We start from the raw sequence: 21,767 nt of genomic DNA, 5'->3' as shown, positions 1-21,767 counted from the left end.
GAGCCCTGAATGGGTGCCTGTTTTTATACGGTTAAAGCAACAGATGCTTTGCCCTTGCCAAATTTCTGCACAAAGTCAACCACTTTGTTGATCCCTCGTATATATCCCTAAACCTGAGGAAATCCAGACCAAAGCTGTCCCATTTTTAACTCATCTTAGTTAATAATAACAACTTTGGTATTTGTTATGCACTTACTATGTGCAAAGCACTGTTCTAAGCGCTGGGGGAGATACAAGGTAATCCGGTTGTCCCACGTGGGGCTCACAGTCTTTATCCCCATTTTCCAGATGAGGCAACTGAGGCACAGAGAAGTTAAGTGACTTGCCCAAAGTCACACAGCTGATAAGTGGCAGTGGCAGAATTAGAACCCATGACCTCTGACTTCAAAGCCCACGCTCTTCCCACTGAACCACAGACAAAGCATTTTGAAGTATCTGCAACAAAGTGATTTTCATTTTATTAGGATGCACACAATAGCAATTCAGAGCTATGTAATTTGAACAAATAAATGGACTACTGAGTTCTGTGGTGGGTTTAATGTGTAGAGTGTAAACTAATAAATAAGATGCTTCACTATTATGAATGTTACGAGAATACTGACGGCAATTCAGCTCTGAAAAGTTAGGTAGAAATGGAAAGCATTCTCAGAGCTGGTTTTAAAGACATGGTCTATGTCTGGGTACAGAAGGTACCCACATAAAGTACAGGCAACAACAAAACAAAACACAGCAGCAACTTATTCACTTGGAGGCAGCTAAAATGAAAAACAACTTTTACCAAAGGGACACTTATTTTGGAAATACAAGGGCAATATTTTTACCCACAACAAAACTCTATTAGTCGATGATATTGAACTTATCCTCTTTCCCCTTCTTTCCAGCATCCCTGCAGAGGCCAAGAAAACCATGTTTAAGTCCACAAGCTCACTGAACACTAACGTGAATGATGTAATACTGTGATGGGTCATTCTGTCTAACAATTCCAATTTCTTTTCAAATTCTATCATGCAGCATTCTCCACAATAACTGAAATTCACTCGTTTTCTTTAACTGGGTGAAAAGAGCTGACGGCAACTGCACATTCATCTTCAAAACCGAGTGAACCAATTCTTCTGTAGAGAGGATTTTCCCTATTTTGTATTACCTTTCCCCTCTCCATTGTAATCATAACATCACGGCAGACAGCATTACATATCATCAATCACCCTTTTGGGACACTTTTCTTCATTAAACAACTTTAAATATTGATGAGGTTTTTTTCTGAAAGATCGAAGAGGTAAAAAGCTCTTTCCCCAGTATTGAAATAATTATGATACAGTGAGAGAACTCATTATTGGCAGGCAACGCATCTGCTAATTCTGTTGTTTTGTACCCTTCCAAGTGCTTAGTACAGTGCTCTGCACACAGCAGTCAAACACCATTCACTGACTGATTGACTGAGAGGAGATCCATCCACTCAAGGTTTCAGAGGAAGTCTGCTATGGGTGCCATTAACATTTCAGACTTCCTGTTCAATAATACTGTCAAAAAAAACCTACTGAACTCTAAAACAGTATCTAAACTTCATTTCTGGTATCAGTCCTTTCCATATTTAAAAGAAATCAAAACCATTTTGTGTTTAAAATCCAATTATTTCTTACAGCATACCTGTGAAATAAGCAGATGGATACTGGGACCCTCACTGTACAAATCAACTGGTTGATAAGAAACCACCAATGATTCATTCAACATCACCTGCCCAAAAAGTGAAGGAATAAAATCTCCAGTCTCCTTGATCTCAGGTTCACTTCTCCAATCTAATCTCTATCTCCAAAACTTGGAAATGCTCTTGAAAACTTCCCAAATTCGCCAGAATACAGTGCTTTCACTGACTCACTCTTGGTATTTCACAAACTCCACTAGAATACTATCTTACCAGTTGCTACTGCTTTAAAATAACAATTATCAGCCGACCTACATCAGAAGGAACAGAGTGAACAGTTGAAAGTTGGCAAAACATAGCTTTAAGTATATTTGTTTTGATGTACAATCAGGTTGAGTAAGGAAATTACCCAATAATTTTTCCCTCAGATACTCCTTCTGAAGTCTGCTGGTTAGCAGAACCCTTGGCAGGAAGAGGAGATGGGGTGGAAGGAGAGGGACACACACAAATGACCAGCCTAATGAAGGGCATTAACTTGAAAACTAATCAAATAATTTAAAAAGATTATGTGGAGGGGTTTGATAGGCTTTCTTCCGACAAATTGTTCATCCCAACTTCATACAGACACTGGTGAGCAGTTTCTCATTAAAATGGCAGGATGTACTCAAGACCCTTATTATTTTGTTTGAAGTAAAACACAAGTCTGTGGTTTGTTTCCACAGTCATCGAGAATGTCAGTTTACTATGCCAAGCAAGCATCAGTTTTAATGACTCACAGCGTAGCAGTGAGCAAGTCACTTAATCGCTTTAAATCTGCCTTCATCTCTAAAATGAGAATAATAAGACCAACCTATTGTCTTTTAATCTTTAAAAAAACAAAACAAAATAAACAACAGTTTAAGATTTCTGGAAAACAAGGTAGGGATACCCCTCCAAACCCAACAGCGTGACCTAAGTGGATAAAGCCTGGGAATCAGGAAGACATGAGTTTCTCATCCCGGCTCCCACCACTTGTCTGCTGTGTGACCTTGGGTATGTCACTTCACTTCTCTTTGCTTCAGTTACCTCATCTGTAAAATGGGGATTGAGACTGTGTCCAACCTGATCAGCTTGATCCATCCTAGTGCTTAGAAGAGTGCCTGGCACATAGTAAGTGCTAAACAAATACCATAATTACTATTATTATTATTAACACTAACTACTCATTGGGAGGGACTAGTCTAGAAAAAAAAAAAGTGAGGCTTAGTTGTTTGTCGGCAAATATTTACCAGACTAACAGTGGAAGAGAATTTCTAGGAAAATCTATTTGAAAATGACCCTGCCTTTGGTTTCCTGATAATCAGATAACAGCACTGGCCAAGGCTGCCCAAGTGGATCACGGGTCTTTTGAAAGAGCAGAAAGAGTGCGGTGAGTAAGCAGTGGTGGCAGAAAGATGTGTGTCTATTTTCGAAGGGAGATCGAAACAGGGAGCAGGGAACAGAAACGGGACGAGCACAATTGCCCTTCTGGGCTTGGAGCTCTTGGTCTGGGCTGAAGGTAGCACACAGCAGTCGAAAGATCACTGGCTTAGCAGCTACGCTCCTCTTAACCCCACATCATCATCATCATCATCAATCGTATTTATTGAGCGCTTACTATGTGCAGAGCACTGTACTAAGCGCTTGGGAAGTACAAATTGGCAACATATAGAGACAGTCCCTACCCAACAGTGGGCTGCCTGCCAGGAGCCTGTGGGCTTCCCACCCCCTTCCTCTTTGTCCGGACCCACCCGACCAACACATCCCCTCAAAAAATTGAACAGAGTCCTAGCTAACGCAGCGAGGGAGTTTGTGTGCAAGGTACAAGCTAGGATGCTTTCATATGCACTTGCTTGATGGTTTGTTCCCAAGTGTATATTTTGTATGTCCTAACTTTTTGCACTCCCCTCTTGCCTGTGCCAATCTGTCTTTCCCTCTGTATGTCTTTTGGAACCACAGGCATTTCCCCTGGCCTCCGGGAAATGGATTTCCCACTCTACCCCTTGACCTACTAATCCTTGCCCGGGGCCTAGCAGTTTACTACTGCTAGAACTCATTCTTCTGCCTCACTTGCTCCTGCCCTCTGAATCTCTATTCCTGCATCCCTGACAGCTCACCTCCTCCAGGAGGCCTTCCCAGACTGAGCCCCCTCCTTCCTCTCCCCCTCCTCCCCCTCCCCACAGTACCTGTATCTATGTTTGGACAGATTCATTACTCTATTTTACTTGGACATGTTTACTATTCTATTCATTTTATTTTGTTAATATGTTTTGTTTTGCTGTCTGTCTCCCCCTTCTAGACTGTGAGCCCGCTGTTGGCTCACATCAAGGAGAGGGTTTCAAATACAAGACAGGCCATGCTTTTCCTCCGCTCATATTCAGTTTCATAAAATTTATTGGGGCACTACTAAGCTTTGCCAAAGTAGCCAATAGGATTGAAAAATGTTATAGAGAGGGAGGATTGATTTCCTAAGTCTGCTTTCTATGGGAAATAACCAAAAAGGCTCACAGTTCTTCCAGGTCTCGCCTCTTCAAAACACAACTATTCCCCTGGGTCTGTGTGCCCTTTCTCGCCTGACTTTGACAGGGCTAATTTCGGGTGGGCCAGTTGACTCCACAGTATTAAGGAATGCAGTTGGCAGAAGGCAGGGAGGACAGGGAAGTCTCTGTACATTCCTCTGATGGCCCAAGTAGTCAGTGCAAATGCCCAGCCTGCCAAAACAGAAAAAGTGGTCCCAATAACAGGAGCTCCAGGACCCTGGAATCTTGAAACTTGGAAAAAAAAAAAAATGAGGTTTTCACGTTGGCAAAATTGGAACATCAGCATATAAGTCTCTTTCTTGGCTGCTTTTAAAATGAAGTCAAATTAACCGAATAACAGATGACATTCACCAAGGTTAGAGGAAAAATGAAAGAGGTGTGGAACCCTACCCCATTGCACTTCTTGTCTTGGCACATGTTTCACCTAATTCAGCGAAATGGGGGATAGGGAAACTTTTCATCAAGACCTTTCCTTCCACTATTTTAAAAGAAAACAAAAACATTTGTCTGGTAATAGAAAACACAAGGCCAAAGGATGACTTCAGAGAAATCAAGGCCATCTAAGCAGGATTTTCAACAACATGGGATAAGGTTACGTCCTGTAAAACTATTTCTCCTTCTATCCTGAATGGATCACAGAACATCAAACAGAACCAGGAGTTCAGAAACTAATTGCAGCTCCTCAATAATATAATTGGTTGACTTCACCAAAACACTGGGAGAAGTATTTGAAATCAATGCCTTCCATTAAAAAGATGCATTTAACCTGTCCTCCCTCCTACTTTGATTGTGAGCCTCAAGTGGGACAGGGATGGTGTCCAGCCAGATAAACTTGTATCAACCCCCATACTTAGAACAATTAATCTATCAATAGTATTTATTGTGCAGAGCACTGAACTAGGCACTTAGGAGAGTACAATATAATAACAGAGTTTGTAGACACATTCCCTGCCCACGATGAGCAGATCAGTGCTTGACACATCGTAAGAGCTTCACAAATGCAATAATAATAATAACAATGCAATTCAGAAAAATAAGATGGGCAATTTTATCTCTTTTAACATTTGCCGTCAGTCTTTTAAAGAGTCATAATAATTGATAAATCACAAAGACATTAAAGTCCGCCCTCCTATACCCAAGTGTGCTACAGCTGAACAGAAACAGAAGCTCATTTACAACTGCTTGGTCAAATATTCTTTTTCAAATAGCGTGGAAAGAGTAATTCATTCATTCATTCAATCGTATTTACTGGGCGCTTACTGTGTGCAGAGCACTTTACTAAGCGCTTGGGAAGCACAAGTCGGCAACATATAGAGACGGTCCCTACTCAACAACGGGCTCACAAATAATTGATAAATCACAAAGACATTAAAGTCCGCCCTCCTATACCCAAGTGTGCTACGGCCGAACAGAAACAGAAGCTCATTTACAATTGCTTGGTCAAATATTCTTTTTCAAATAGCGTGGAGAGTAATTCATTCATACGTTCAATCGTATTTACTGAGCGCTTACTGTGTGCAGAGCACTGTACTAAGCTCTTGGGAAGCACAAGTCGGCAACATATAGAGACGGTCTCCCTACTCAACAACGGGCTCACAAATAATTGATAAATCACAAAGACATTAAAGTCCGCCCTACTACACCCAAGTGTGCTACGGCCGAACAGAAACAGAAGCTCATTTACAATTGCTTGGTCAAATATTCTTTTTCAAATAGCTTGGAAAGAGTAATTCATTCAATCGTATTTACTGGGCGCTTACTGTGTGCGGAGCACTTTACTAAGCTCTTGGGAAGCACAAGTCGGCAACATATAGAGAAGGTCCCTACTCAACAACGGGCTCACAGTCTAGAAGGCGGAGACAGACAACAAAACAAAACATGCTTTGACAGGTGTCAAAGTCGTCAGAACAAACAGAATTATAGCTATATGCACATCATTAACAAAATAAATAGAATAGTAATGCAGGAAGGATATGCCACAGACACCTCTAAGATATATCACAAACATTTGAAACCGATTTGCAAACATTGCCTGACTAGAAGTTTGTCCTGATGCCCACGACTGTCACCCCCGCTTTTCTCTTTCTTTGTACCGTGTTCAGCATGCACCACGGCCAAGCCCAAGGAACAGGGGGTCTGATGCATGTTCAGACACCTGGTTATGATGCTTCATTTCACGGCTGGGAGGAATCACAGAGCAGGTGGAGGGCAAATTGCTAGGCTCAGTCCTCACTGTGGCAGAGGAATTCAAGTGGAATAAAAAGTCTTTCTTTGGAGCTAACAGCCCTCTTGTGGGATTTTTCAGAATGACTTTTCTAGGAAGCCTAACAGCCTGAAAGATTAAAGCCGTAATTTACTCTCCCCCTCCTTCATTCATTCAATATTTATTAAGTGCTTACTGTGTGCAGAGCACTGTACTAAGCGCTTGGGAAGCACAAGTCGGGAACATATAGAGACGGTCCCTACCCAAAAACGGGCTCACAGTCTAGAAGGGGGAAATTTACCTCATATAATCTATCTTTGATGGCCTTGAAGACCAGAGGGAGAGAAATAAAAGCTGGAGGTTATCTGCATGAAGCAAGTTGCTTAGGAGAGGGATCTTTAACGAATGCCCTAATGTTCCGATTTACAAGATGGAATCAATCAATGGTATTTACTGAGCACTCACTGTGCAGGATGCGGAACTAGGATTTTGGGAGAGTACATTCAACAGAATTGATGGAATAGCTCCCTGCCCACCAGGATCTCAGAGTCTTGAAGAGGAGACAAACGTTAAAATAAATTATGAATATGTACGTAAGTGCTTTGGGGCTGAGGGTGGGGTGAATATCAAATGCTTAAGGGGATGGGTGCCCCACAAGGAACAGAGAGTAGGGGAAATGAGGGTGTAGCAAAGGTCTGGCGGAGATGTGATTTAAGGAGGGTTTTGAAGGTGGGGAGAGCAACGGTCTAACAGATACGAACTGAGAGGGGGTTCCAGGCCTGCGGGAGGACAGCGTCAAGGAGTCATTGAAGGCCCATCTCCTCCAAGAGGCCTTCCCAGACTAAGCCCCACTTTTCTTCATCCGCCACTGCCTTCTGTATCACCCTGCTTGCTCCCTTTGCTCTTCCCCCTCCCAGCCCCACAGCACATTTGTACAGATCTGTAATTTTATTTTTTTGTATTGATGTCTGTCTCTCCTCCTCTAGACTATATGCTTGTTGCGGGCAGGGAATGTGACTGTCTATTGTCGTACTGTACTCTTCCAAGTGCTTAGTACAGCGCTCTGCACACAGTATGTGCTCAGTAAATACGACTGAATGAAAGTAATGTCTCTGGTCCTGAGGTCCTGGTTCAGCATCCACTCAGAAGGATATTTGCCATCTAGTGGAAAAACCAATGGCAGTTAATTTATTTTCAAGTTCTGCACTTCTTCGGTGAGAATTTGGGGAGAGCGGGGTGAGTTACCTGGAAGCGAGGTCAATACACAGACATTCAAAACCCAAAACCGGGCCTGTCCTAAATTACTTACATGCCCAGTGGACTTCAGCCAGTCAGGAGACCAGACAGCACCCCCACTGCCTTTCTTGCAGTGCTTCCATTTTAATTTCATTTAAACTTTAAGCGTTTTCCCACAAGGTTTCTGCTTAACAGCATTCCTGCCTCTATTATTTAACTATCGTTAACACACAAGCAGTACCAAAACCTCTTCCTACTGGCCACAAATTACAGAGTCACTAGCGGGATCAACGTAGGCCGTCGAAAAGAATATAATTGCCGGCTTACCTCTGAAATCCAGTAAGAATATTCTTCATAGCTGCTATCAACTTCTGAAGACACACATAGGCCTCTTCAAATGACGTTACCATTGGTGTGGTCTGGGCCGTGGTACTGTCCAAGATCTGAAAAACATTAGTGCTAGAAGGAAAGGACAAGATAAAAAAAAAGATATGAGATGGAAATTCCATTTTACTAGATGAAACATCTTGCCACCCAGGATCCCATTCCCTTGAGGTACAGGTACCGTCAGTCTAGAGGACCCTCACAGAAGTTTGAAGGGGAGAGAGTTACAACCCAAAAGAGGAGACTATCCATCTACTTGACAGTGAGCACGTGAAATGTGTTAGCCCGGTAAATTGTTCAGGCAGAAACGAGAATCAAAAAATAATGAGATAAATTCATACCACCATTACGGTGGGTGACTAGCGGGAAATGGTAGGAAGGCTGGAAGGTTCATCCCAAACCAGGAGAATGAAGATCAAGGGAAGCAACTATCATTCTCTCTCCGAACATCCTTAGGTGCAATGCTTAGTACAGTGCTCTGCACACAGTAAGTGCCCAATAAATACGATTGATTGACTGACATTGGAAGATAGGACACTGGGTTAGCTTGACCTTCTGATGTTCCAGTTTGAGATACTATCTATAATCCATGCAAATTATCGGGAACCGTCAGACCTGGGGAACTCACAAAAATCAGGCTTCAGGCCAGTGAGACATTTAATTAAAATACAGTTGACGGAATGCCAAACAGTGAATATAATCTGTAACTTTAGAGCTGAAAAATGGTTTTGAGGAGGTTAGTACCTGTTCTCGTAAATTATGCGCCAAACACTCTCTAGAATGGACCAGATTTCTTGATGCCTGCTAGACTGGGGAAGCTGTGAGAATGCCAGTGACTTGTCCTCTTGGTTGCTGGGCTGGGGCAAAGATGTTCCTTCTTGTTTGTTACATGCTGCATTTTCCGATAAAGCTCCGGGTTCTTCTGAAGAGTTTGGCTTAAGTTCAGATTTAATCTAATGAACAAGAGTTGTGAAAGATGCAGCTCATTTGGACACTGGCAAGAAGGCAAGCTTGAAAGCCAACTGTCTGGGCTACGAACTCCCCAGGCTTCTGGGAATCGCTGACCGTTCTAGTCTTATCAGGTCCAGCGTGTTCTCAGGCCATCGCCAAAGCTAGATTGTTTCTCTTTTAGACCTTTCTGCCTGCTCGCAAAGATCAATGACCTATTTCTGGAGGGTTCAAACTTCTCAGCTTGGGGGCACACGATACTCAGAGGGAAAGGCCAAAGATATCTCCCTCTCACCAAGGGGAGGGAGAGAAGGCGGAGAAGAGTCCCTCTCAGCTACTCTTTCCTCCAACTGACTCTCTTACCTTTAGGAAGTTTCCACAAGAGGAAGAGGAGAAAAAGTGGAGAAAAGGACACATGGGAAGCAGCAGGGCCTCGTGGAAAGAGCACGGGCCTGCGAGTCAGAAGACCTGGGTTTTAATCCCGGCTCTCCTGACCTTGGGTAAGTCACTTAATTTCTCTGCATCTCAGTTCCCCATCCGTAAAGTGGGGAATAAATACCTGTGATTAAATAGACTGTGAGCTCCACATGGGGCAGTGGCCATATTTGACCTGATTATCTTGTACAGTGCTTGGCACAGAGTAGGCACTTAACAAAGATCCCTGTCATTATTATAGGTGTTCCTGCTGAATCCCCCTGAGTTCCCCATCTCTCTCCAAATCCAAATTCAGGGAAGAAAAGTTAGACAACCTCATTTCCAGGAATTCCCTTCTAGACTGTGAGCCCACTGTTGGGTAGGGACTGTCTCTATATGTTGCCAACTTGTACTTCCCAAGCACTTAGTACAGTGCTCTGCACACCGTAAGCACTCAATAAATACGATTGATTGATTGATTGAATACAACCTCAATTCCATCACCCTATCAAAAAATAGGACTTAGGCCTTAAAGCTTCCTTAGGACTTATTTTTGTTTATTTTTCAGACTCGCTAGAAAAACTGCCAACATAACCATGCTGATGCCCAGTACCTTTCTTAGCAAAACCCTTCCCTCCTCCCCTAGCTAAATGAGACCTCAAGACAACTGTGACGCTGATTCCTCGTTATCATCTGAGATTGGGGTGGGGTGACATGGAGAGTGGGGTGAAGCAGAAGTGGGAGTGGAGAAAGGTCAGAAATTAGAGAAATATGCCCAGTTAAGCCCTCATTTCCCCTACCCACTCTCCCTTCGTGTCACCTATGTAGTTGGATCTGTACCCCTTATTGCACTTGATATTCACCCCACCCCCAGCCCTCCAGCACTTGTGAACATAGCCTTATATCCTACCATTTCCCCTATCTGTAATTTATTTTAATGTCTGAATCCACCCTCTAGACTGTAAGCTCCCTGTGGGAAGGGATTGTGTACCAACTCTACTGGACTATATCACCTAAAGCACTTAGTTCAGACAGAGGTCTGCACACAGCAAGCATTCAATAAATAGAGAAGCACCATGGCCTAGTGGATAGAGCGAGGACCTGGAAGTTAGAAAGACTGGGGTCTAATGCTGGCTCTGCTACTTGTCTGCTGTGTGACCTTGGGCAGGTCACTTAACTTCTCTGTGCCCCAGTTACCTCATCTGCAAAATAAGGAACAAGACTGTGATTCCCCACCTGGGACAGGGGCTGTGTCAACCTGATTAGCTTGTATCTACCTTTTACACTGTGAGCCCTTTTTAGACTGTGAGCCCACTGTTGGGTAGGGACTGTCTCTATATGTTGCCAACTTGTACTTCCCAAGCACTTAGTACAGTGCTCTGCACACAGTAAGCGCTCAATAAATACGATTGATGATGATGATGATCTACCCCAGTAATTAGTACAATGCCTGACACATAGTAAGCACTCTACATATACCAGTAAAAAGAAAAATCCCACTGATTGCTCTGTATCATGGAACCTGAAGGGCGCTGTGATGTGATGCTACTTTCCTCCTTCCCTATTCCACCAACAGTAGGAAGGATTAAAAAAAAAAAATTGGTGGTGATCATCTTTCTCACTGTCCCCACTGCCAGCTTCGATGGCCACAGGGTAAAAAGACCCCCGAGTCCAGGCAAATGGAGGTTGAGACTCAGGTCTCTGGCACCCCATAGCTGCATTAAAAATGGATATCGCTCCATACATTGGGCATGAGTATTTCCGAGCCATGACGCCAAGCTGGGACACTGAGATAAATGCACTACAGATTGCCATTGGTCATACATGGTGCGTTATACATTAAGCTAAAAGGAACACTGTCCAAGCAGGCTGCTAGAGATAGGCAGGAGTCATTAGGATGCTTGTCAATGCAGTATGTAACTGGCATCGCCAAGTGATGGTTGTAAATAATTCAGTTATATTTACTGAAAAAATATTCAGTATTTTATGGAAGTTTTACCAATGGGCAGCCGACTAGTCTGTAAACTCACTGTGTCTACCAACTCTGTTACACTGTACTCTCCCAAGCACTTAGTACAGTGCTCTGCCCACAGTAAGTGCTTAATAAATACCACTGTGCTTAATAAATACCACTGATTGATTAATCTGCATGAACCAGCCCTATGAGGGTTTTTCCAGTGAAAACATCTGGTTTTGACCTAACTCTGAAGGTGGGGAGGGGGGAAAACAACAACAACAATAACAAAAAAACAAAACAAAAAACCCCCAAAGTTCCTGAGTCAAACAAATGCTCATAAGGAAATACTTTGGACCACATACAACTAGCCTCGTTCAAAGCACACCCTAGGGATCACCTGACTGACAGGTGTCACTTCAGCCCCCTATCCAGTTACCCCTGCCCTGTGTGACACTGAAGGATTCTCAGGACAGTTTTTACATCCCAAACAGGATGGCTGAGTTTCTCAGCTAAACCCATGGGCCCGTCTTGCTCCCTTCACTTCCCGTGTGTTCCGAGATGCACGTGATCGGGCGTGTGGGCCTCACACCTTGGTCTCTGCATGGAGATGTGACTCCACAGAGGACGGGTTTCAAACCACCAGTTTCCAAACACTATTGTCAATGGCACGTGTTTTGAGGTTAGCTTTCTGTATGTCCAAACAAGATCTGCCCAGATCCTCAAGACACGGTCGTCATGGTGAAAACACTTGACTCAGAGAGCACACAGTGGGACTGCATTTCTGACCATATCGGATCACATCTGTTAAACTCAACGAGATGGATCTCTGCCAATGCATATTAAAAGTGAGAACCAAATCTCTCGTTTACTTCATTGAAGACAAAGGGGATAACTATCTTGGGCAGAGAGAAATGTTAAAATGGCAAAAAAGAAGGGTATGTTGCCTGGTTTGGGATCAGCCAAATATGCTCATGCAATGCGGTTTAATTAGTATTTATTTAATGCCCTCCAGGGAACACGAGCAAGAAATCATTAATTCCAGGTGCCAGGAAAGATTGCTGAATTTGTCGATTTCCCTTCCAGTGAACCCCTTTTTCAGGGTGGGGAAAAGTTTTTACCCAGCTGGTTTAAAAAGAATTTGAGTAACAATAGACTCTCCCTATATTAAAGTCTGAATAAGACTTATTCAAAGGCCTGATGAGTTGTGCCTTACCTTTAGGATTGACTGGAGCAATGCATTCACTTGAGCAAAGGCCTGGGGAAGAATCCCGTCATAGTTGGACCTTGTACTAAACGCATGCAACAAGTCTTTTGAACTCTGGAGCAAGGATTTTACTGTTGCAAAGTCCACCGCCTTAGCTGACGTTAAAAGATTAAGAAAGAAGTCATCAGTTCAACATTTTAAATTAAGTATATAATCGCCACACTGGGACACCTAAGGGTCTGCTTAATGGTAACCAAAAAACTAAAACATTCTCATGCATGTAAAATTCTCAGTAATTTAACCGGAGTTTGAAGACAGAAATATTTTCTTTTTCTAGCAGTGGGATTCCTAAATGTTTCCGGCTGTGGATACTATCTCTCGGTTGCATCTGGGTGTCTCTTTGTTGTTATAGTGTACTCTCCCAAGGGCTGATTACAGTGCTTTGCACACGGTAAGCGCTCAATAAATACGACTAAATGAATGAATCTGGGAGAGGTAGGGGTCTTCGATCCCTTTAAATCGCTGCCTATAAACCCGAGGGAGGGATGAAGAAAGCTACAAGGGAGATTTTAGCAATTCTCTGACATAGCAATAATTCCTTTAAAGTGATGCCTTCACAGATCAGATGCTGTGCTTTTCTTTGACTTAACAGTACTAGTCAAGGTATTTACCGAGCAGTAGCACACTGTACTGCGTACAATATAACCAAGTTGGTAGGCAAGTTCCTTGTCCACAATGAGTTAGAAGGGGTAGAAAACCTGATTGAAGGGTTGATGGAAAGGAAACGAAAGCAGTGGATGCATTTTACCAGGCCCACACGTATGGACACGAATGGGAGTTAGGCGATGGGGCGAGATAGCTGGAGGAGTCCGGAGAACTGAGAGAGGACTTGAAGTTACCTAGAACTCCAGGTAAGGTAGTGACTGATCTAGAACCATCAGTTCTTCTAGTAGGCATTTTTTTCTGTATGTTTTAAATACAACACCATTAGGAAACGTCTTTAGACAACATGGTTCAATCTGTATAGAACGCAATGAACGCACGTACAATGTAGTCTGGTGCAGAACAACTGAGCGGGCCTTTAAGTATATAGCTCAAGGCCTTTATTAAAAGATGGTTAAAAAAAGGGACGTGAATGTTTCATGATTTTTCTAATCAAAGGAAGTTTTCCTAGAAAGTTATTGTTTATGGCACCCAAGACATTCTAGATCACATGCAAGTTTAAAACACAGTTATTATACAAACGGTTAATGTACAAAGTCAAAGCCATGGGCTTCAATACGGAAACTGAGCCCAAACTTTCCCCTTAGGGACCCTATCTTCTAAGGGGTTTTAGAAAACAGAGTGAAAAACTACTTTCAGCAGTTTAGAGAAATGTCCTTTGAATTATTTGAAAAATCAATTAAGCTCTCGAATTAAAAATCCAAACTGCTCACCATCGTGTCAGTTGTTGCACATAGGCACATTTCACATTTTAAAGAGTCAGTACAACTGAGAACATTTATACCTTTACAGAGACGTTCATAGAGGTCCTCGATGGTGACAAGGAATTCCTTCTTCATAATTAATCCAAACACAGCCAACCAGTGTTTCTTAAAGCATTTTAACAATTGTGCTAGGGTCCATGGAGGCTTCAAGTACAGAACCTGAATGATTGAAGAAAATTCAAGGTATTTTCATAAATCTTATGTTTACATTGTTTTTAATTATGTGCTTAGTATGATCACCGTAGATTTATTCAGTTTTTTTTCCTCAAATGTAAAACTGACATAAAGCCCTGAATATTTTATTTAGTTAAATTCACTTATTACTGAAATCAAATTCATTCGAAAGTATTTATTGTCAAATAATGGGGATTCTTTTTCAGGGATAAACTGTCTCTTTTCCCAAAAATTCTACTAGAAGTAATAATATGAATTCTTTCCTGGTTCAGGAATTGGGCAGGTATTTTTGCAAATACTGTACATAAATCTGTCACGTGCTACCAGTGAACTTGTTAACGTGCTTAATTCCAATGCAAATAAGCGAATTTGAACAGGCTTCAAAAAGAGCAAACTGATATCAGAAAGCTGCCCATCATACTTGTTGAAAATCATACTTGTTGAGAAGCAGCGTGGCTCAGTGGAAAGAGCCCAGGCTTTGGAGTCAGAGGTCATGGGTTCAAATCCCAGCCCGGCCAATTGTCAGCTGTGTGACTTTGGGCAAGTCACTTAACTTCTCTGTGCCTCAGTTCCCTCATCTGTAAAATGGGGATTAAAACTGTGAGCCCCCCGTGGGACAACCTGATCACCTTGTAACCCCCCCCCCAGCGCTTAGAACAGTGCTTTGCACATAGTAAGCGCTTAACAAATACCGTCATTATTATTATTATTATAAAATGAGTATGAAAGGTGGTCTTAATACACTCCGGGAAAAAGTACACCCTGATGTACAATATTAATATGAAGAAGAATAGTGGTACTTGTTCAGTGCTTAAATGTGCCAACCACTGTACTAAAGCACTAGGGTAGATATAATCAAATTGGACACATTCCCTGTTCAACATGGGGTTCACAGTTTAAGGTGGGAGAAGATGAGGATTTCCAAATGATCAAATGAGGTGACAGACTTGCCTTATACCCTCGGAGGAAAAGACTCCTGTGACCAGCTACTGCCCAATCAACCAAAGGTGAGGTTCCCCTCATTAAAAATTCCTCTTCCCCAACATAGTACTTTAGAAAAAAGCACCATAGTAAAGAGATGGAACATATCTGTTGGAATCTAGCTGGGCCTATTAGAAAGAGCAGTAGCCTGACAGTCAGAGGACCTGCCTGGGTACTAAGTCCCGACTCTGACAGTTATCTGCTGTGTGACCCTGGGCACGTAACTTCACTTCTCTGTGCCTCCTTTGTAAAACGGGGATTAAAACTGTGAGCCCCGTGTGGGATACGGGCTGTCTCCCAACCTGATTAGTTTGTATCTACCCCAGTACTTAGTATAGTGCCTGAACACAGCAAGTGTTTAACAAATACTGGTAAAAAAAAAATTAAAAAACATCTGTGCCTTAGAGCTCCTAAAATGCATTCCATCATATTCCTGGAAGTGGAGGAATTTCTTAAAAAAAAAAAAACACCAAAAAACCCCAAAACAAACCTTTCACCACCCCCTTCTCTATTCTCCACTAGAGAAGCAGCGTGGCTCACTGGAAAGACCGCGGGCTTGGGAGTCAGAGGTCATGGGTTCTAATCCTGGGTCCGCCACTTATCAGCTGTGTGACTGTGGGCAAGTCACTTAACTTCTCTGTGCCTCAGTTACCTCATCTGGAAAATGGGGATTAAAGACTGTGAGCCCTGTGTGGGACAACCTGATTACCTTGTATCTCCCCCAGCACTCAGAACAGTGCTTGGCACATAGTAAGTGCTAACAAATACCAAAATTATTATTAGAGAGCTGCTGACTGCTTTAAACTTTAAAACAATGTATCATTTGGAAGGATGCGACTTGGAGAACCTGACTTATTTGTACCAACAAAACACCTTTCATACATAAAAAAACCTTAGGTTTTTGATGGGTAATATATGGGAGATTAGTTTGTCCTACTCAACTGTCATTTATATCGCTCTAGATTTTTTTTTTACCACTACAGTGGAAAACATTTTACTGTAATTTACTAATCTAGGGACAAAGTGCTTACTCAGTTATGGGTAGAAATCATCAACCAATTTGTTGAAATAATCACCTCCATCCAAAGATTTCCAAAAGCAAACTTCATTTCTGTTTCTAATATAGAAGATAATGCTGTTCCAAGGCATTTTTCAAGATCAGTTATGAATCTCTCAAGTAGCATAGCCTTTCCAGATCTTGGAGTATTGTCCTTCTGTGTTTTCTCTTGAGGACCTGAATTTGCCAAAGACTATTTGTCATTATTTGAGGCATTAGAAGCATACATTTCAAATGAGCACATCAACTTGGTTTCCAAGATGATTTCAGAAAAGAACATTTCACCACAAATATTTTTCAGTGAGAAATCCAGAGTCTTAGAAATACCAAATGCCCTTAAAAAATTAACTTTGGAACATGCTTAGTTCTTAAAATGTTAAGTGCTTGTCACCATCTGAACTGGAAGGCTAAACACTCTTGGGGAGGGGGGTGTGGATTCTTAACAGAGGTGCTAACTTTCCATTGTTTCCATTCCCATTTTATGGTGGGAAATAGAGTGTTTCCTACCACTTTACATTGACCCAATAATATCGGTTTAAATTTCTATAGAGCTTTTCTTCAAAAATGCTTATTGCTTCCAAGAAATGTCTTTTATTATTCTCAATTAAAGTACCAAATTCCTCAGGAAGGACCAAAATACAAGGTTTAATTACTCTTTTCCTATGCATTGCAATTCTTCAAAAATTTACTTTCTCTTTGATGATGGAAAAACAACATTTATTTCATTTGTAGAAAGTTTATGCCCCAAGCCCCCAGCTATAGAAGTGTAATATCCAAACTATAAACTCATCTCTAGCCTATAAATTAGTTATGGGCACGGAACGTGCCTACCAACTCTGACCTGTACTCTTCCAAGCGCTTAATGCACTACATACAGTAACAGCTCAATAAATATCACTGATGATGATGATGGTGGTGGTGGTGGTCTTAAATCCTACAACTGCATGGGAGAGTTTTTAAAGCTCCAGTTTTCTGAATATGTTTCAAATAAATTTAATTTTTAAAGCCACAGTCTGGGAAAATCCTATACCATCTTGCGACAACTGCTGGTACTCAAAAAATACCACTGGTTGATTGGCTAAGATAAGCAGGATAAATAATAATAATGGCATTTATTAAGCGCTTACTATGTGCAAAGCACTGGATCCTCAATTAAGCAATAATATCTGTCTTCAATCCTGTTTCAAGTACATAAAAATGACACCATTAGAAACATTCCCCAAGAGTCATAGTCCAGCTCAAAAGAAGTGAATGATACATTTTCTACAGCCTAAAAGCTTAGGCATACATGTCAAATGGTTTTTATCAGCAGATACTAATTTTAAACTAATGAATCCATCATATATTTCTATTTCCATTTTGAAGTTTCAAGGGGCCCTAAACTGCTGAGAAATCAAAGTTGTAAAAGAAAGTCTGAATAGTGTTTCTTCACATTACACTGTTTTACCTCTGCGGTGCACACAAATGTATGTGTAAAATAAACAGAATTTCACTCTCTGAGCTCAAATGGTGGTTGCTATTTACACCTTCCCCTTTCCTCCCTCTGCACCCACTTCCTGAGGAAGCCCAGAGACCGGTAGGAAAACAAGTTTTGAACTACAGTGCAAAGTTCTTCCACTACAACGCAGCTTTTGTCAGCTGGACTTTTGTGGGCTGGACTGTGGCTCTTGGGAATGTTTCTAATGGTGTCACTTTTACATGGTATCTGAACAGGACAGAAGGCAGATATTATTGCTTAATTAAGGACTTATCCTACTTATCTTGACCAGTCAATCAGTGGTATTTGCAGCTGACAAAAGCCTCACTTCACCATGAATCATTCCTACCACCCGAGCACCACAAAGCAGAGTGGAAGTAATAATAATAATAATAATAATGATAATGGCATTTATTAAGAACTTACTATGTGCAAAGCACTGTTCTAAGCGCTGGAGAGGTTACAAGGTGAAAAGTAGGTGGCAAATAGGTGGCAGGGGAGACGGAATACTTCCTGGACCGTAAACTCGTTATGGGTAGGGAACATGCCTGCTAATTCTGTTGTGCTAATCTCTCCCTATCACTTACTACAGGGCTCTGCACATAATAAACGCTCAATAAATACCATGAGTTAATTGACTGAATTCACTATTTCCTGTTTCTCATCCAGACTGGATTTGAAGCCAGTCAGACAAAGGGACAGAGAAGCAGTGATATGGGACTGGGAGCCTAAATTCAGTGCTCACGTGCTCACGCACAAACACACACACCTTAAGAACACAGATTTACATACATAATATGCACACCTGGGCTTACAAGCGGGAAGAGACCTGCATCAACGGACACACAATCGGGGTGTGTGGAAGCATAATGGTCGTCAAGGTCCTGCATTTGCCTCCTTCTCTCTGACCCGACTGAAAGCCTATGGAAAGCAGCGTAGCTCAGTGGAAAGAACCCGGGCTTTGGAGTCAGAGGTCATGGGTTCGAATTCCGGCTCTGCCAATTGTCAGCTGTGTGACTTTGGGCAAGTCACTTCACTTCTCTGTGCCTCGGTTCCCTCATCTGTAAAATGGGGATGAAGACTGGGAGCCCCCTGTGGGACAACCTGATCACCTTGTAACCTCCCCAGCACTTAGAACAGTGCTTTGCACATAGTAAGCGCTTAACAAATGCCATTATTATTATTATTATTATAGGCCTCCTCATTCGCCTGATTATCAAGGCACACAAATTCGCAACACATCTTCACCTTGTTCTTTTAGATCTTTTATAAGGAGTAGCTGAAATCACGATGAAGCAACTCCTGTAGTGGGGTTGGGCGGGGTTTAACCACCCTGAGAACAAGTTAGAAAACCTCACCCCAAGGGGTGTTGCTGCCCATCCTGATGTATTTATCCTGCATCACACTTCAATTAAATTAGATGTTGTACTGGATAAAAGAAGCTCGGGTCTACTCAGAACCGAACTGGCCTCGACTAGCGGAGGAATCTCTGCCGCTCAATCGCCTCTCCCTACTAGTGCTAGAAGCAGCGTCAGTAGTAAGTAAACTTTGTCTCCAACATATCCATGCAAACCCAAATGTAGAGTCCATGAAGTTTTTCCTCCACAGGGACCTTCACAAAAACCTAAACATGTGTAAAGACTCAACCACCCATTCACCCAGGGATTCACATATAAACTCATAGAAAAAATAAAACCGAGCAAAATAAACAATGTCATCCATTTTAAGTATGTCCTTATTCTTGTCATTGTTTAATTATTAAAAACTTGATCAAACACTTTAATTTCATATGATGAGTTTTGAGAATGTAGTTATGGCATTAAATGAAGTCTTACTGTACTAATAGTATAAGGATCTTTCTACTACTACTTGAAACTGTTCCCTTTAACAGGTTATAAAAGCGACAGCCCGGTAATCAGAAAGCTGAACAGTTTGAGCACTATTATTTTTAAACAGGATTTTTATCAAGGCAAACTGAAGTATTTTTTCCATGTGCTGTCCATGTGTTTGCATCAGGCCTGAGGAAGATAATTCCTCAAAATGAACATCCTCAAAGACATAATTATTTCACCTCCCGCCGCCTTCTTTTCAACTCCAAAGAAATACTTGTCATCTCCAAATCTCAAGTATTGTAAATAACTGCATGTCATAACATATTCATATACACATTCTAATTCTAATAGTTGCTCCTTAATACCAACCTGCCACTGTGGACTCCTGTGGAGAAATGCAGGGGTAATGGCTTGGAACTGCCTGTTCTGCATTTAGGTTCTGCAGCTCAGTGATCAATTCTCCTTTGTTCAGTGACTTTACACCACTTATCATGCCTTTATTGCACAAATTCCGATCATCCCTGTGAAAAAAAATAACCTGGCTTTTCATTACTGTCAAATAAACCTTGAATAATCTAGATCCCAACATATCCTAGAGGATCCCAAGTGCCCCCCACCAATCAACGTTCATCACTTCTCTCCCTCTTCAGAGTAGATACGTGTTTTTGCTTGCATGGCTCCCAAGCACTTAGTACAGTGCTCTGCACACAGTAAGCACTCAATAAACACAACTGAGCGAGTGACTGACATTACCAGTCCTATTTTTCCCTATATCAGTGGCCACAGCGGAAGCAAGGGTGCGAAGGACAGATGCTTTAAGGAACAGCCCTCACAGGGAGAAAAACAGGGCACCACAGAAGCAGCATGGCCTAGTGGAAAGAGCACGGGACGGGGCGTCAGGGGACCAGGGTTTTAATCCCACCTCTGCCAACTGCTTGCTGTTTGACCCTGGACAAGTCACTTCATCATCATCATCATCATCAATCGTATTTATTGAGCGCTTAACTATGTGCAGAGCACTGTACTAAGCGCTTGGGAAGTACAAATTGGCAACATATAGAGACGGTCCCTACCCACCAGTGGGCTCACAGTCTAAAAGGGGGAGACAGAGAACAAAACCAAACATACTAACAAAATAAACAAAATAAAATAAAATAAATAGGATAGATATGTATAGATAGATATGTCACTTAACTTCTCTGTGCCTGTTTCCTCAGCTGCAAAATGGAGGATTAAATACCTGCTCTCCCTCCTACTTAGACAGAGTCCCTTGCGGGACACGGACTGTGTCCAACCTAATTAACTTGTACCCACCCCGGCATTTAGAACCCTGTTGGACACATAGAAAGCGCTTAACAAATACCACAAAAATAAAAAATAAAGCCAGAGAGGGCAAGTGCATGTGCAAAACCACCACCCATGCATGTTGGCAACCCCAAAGACCGACTTCTGGTTCCACATGGGCTCACTTCCACCATGGCGCAAACGCAGAGGAGGCTAAGGCATTACAGTTCAGGACTCTGTTTAGGCTTCACACTGGACAGGAACATGATGGAATGGGGTCACATATGAGGCCCTGAAGGAATTGAAAAATTTCAACTTTGGGAATTGAAAAAAAAAAAAACTGACAAAGGGAAAAAGAACGAGAAAACAAACTTTGACAAACCAGGGAAAAGCAAAAATCGGAAATAAATGAGACAGATGCTTTATGCAGGCAAATGGAGAAAAGGGAAATGGAAAGAAAAAGTGATGGTAAGGAAAGAGTACGAGAAAATTCTGAATTTCTTGAGGGCTCCGAGCACCTCCGTCTTTCATACAAATGTTCTTCAGCACTAGCCCATCAACTGCTGTCCTATTAACTACATTTTCTTCAGTTTTAAAATTAGATGCTTGCCAGGCCTCTTGGAAAGAAAGCTAGGGGTGGGGAAAAAATGACTTTCCCACAATAAAAATCTAAACTATGTCACCTTTAAAAAGAAAATTAATCATGCAAATGAGCTATAATTATTAACAGGAAATGGAAAAAAAGCAAAGATAAGATCAGTCCATTAAAAAAAAAAATAACCACATCCCAAACTCTACAAATGGAATCATTTAAATTAGTTCAAGGGGAAAAAAACATTCAATAACAAATAGTTTTACTTCGACTATTATATGAGGCTTCTAAAGAAAGTTGCTTGGGGCTTTTAGGGAATGTTAAGTAAATCAGTATC

At 41.8% G+C, this 21,767-nt stretch overlaps 1 protein-coding gene across 1 annotated transcript in view; it reads right to left on the bottom strand.

Moving 5' to 3' along the window:
• SWT1 (SWT1 RNA endoribonuclease homolog) overlaps positions 1-21,767 on the bottom strand; it is a 62,321-nt gene that overhangs the window by 22,640 nt on the left and 17,914 nt on the right. Inside the window, exons 11-16 of the mRNA XM_038758532.1 lie at positions 19,924-20,075; positions 16,265-16,422; positions 14,054-14,192; positions 12,556-12,701; positions 8,768-8,976; positions 7,967-8,098 (exon numbers count right to left, since the gene is read on the bottom strand). Coding sequence (XP_038614460.1) covers positions 7,967-8,098; positions 8,768-8,976; positions 12,556-12,701; positions 14,054-14,192; positions 16,265-16,422; positions 19,924-20,075 — 936 coding nt within the window. The remainder of the gene's footprint in view (positions 1-7,966; positions 8,099-8,767; positions 8,977-12,555; positions 12,702-14,053; positions 14,193-16,264; positions 16,423-19,923; positions 20,076-21,767) is intronic.

Source organism: Tachyglossus aculeatus, chromosome 16 (genome assembly GCF_015852505.1).
Source record: "Tachyglossus aculeatus isolate mTacAcu1 chromosome 16, mTacAcu1.pri, whole genome shotgun sequence".
NCBI lineage: Eukaryota > Metazoa > Chordata > Mammalia > Monotremata > Tachyglossidae > Tachyglossus > Tachyglossus aculeatus.
This window is presented reverse-complemented; position numbering and strand designations above follow the sequence as displayed.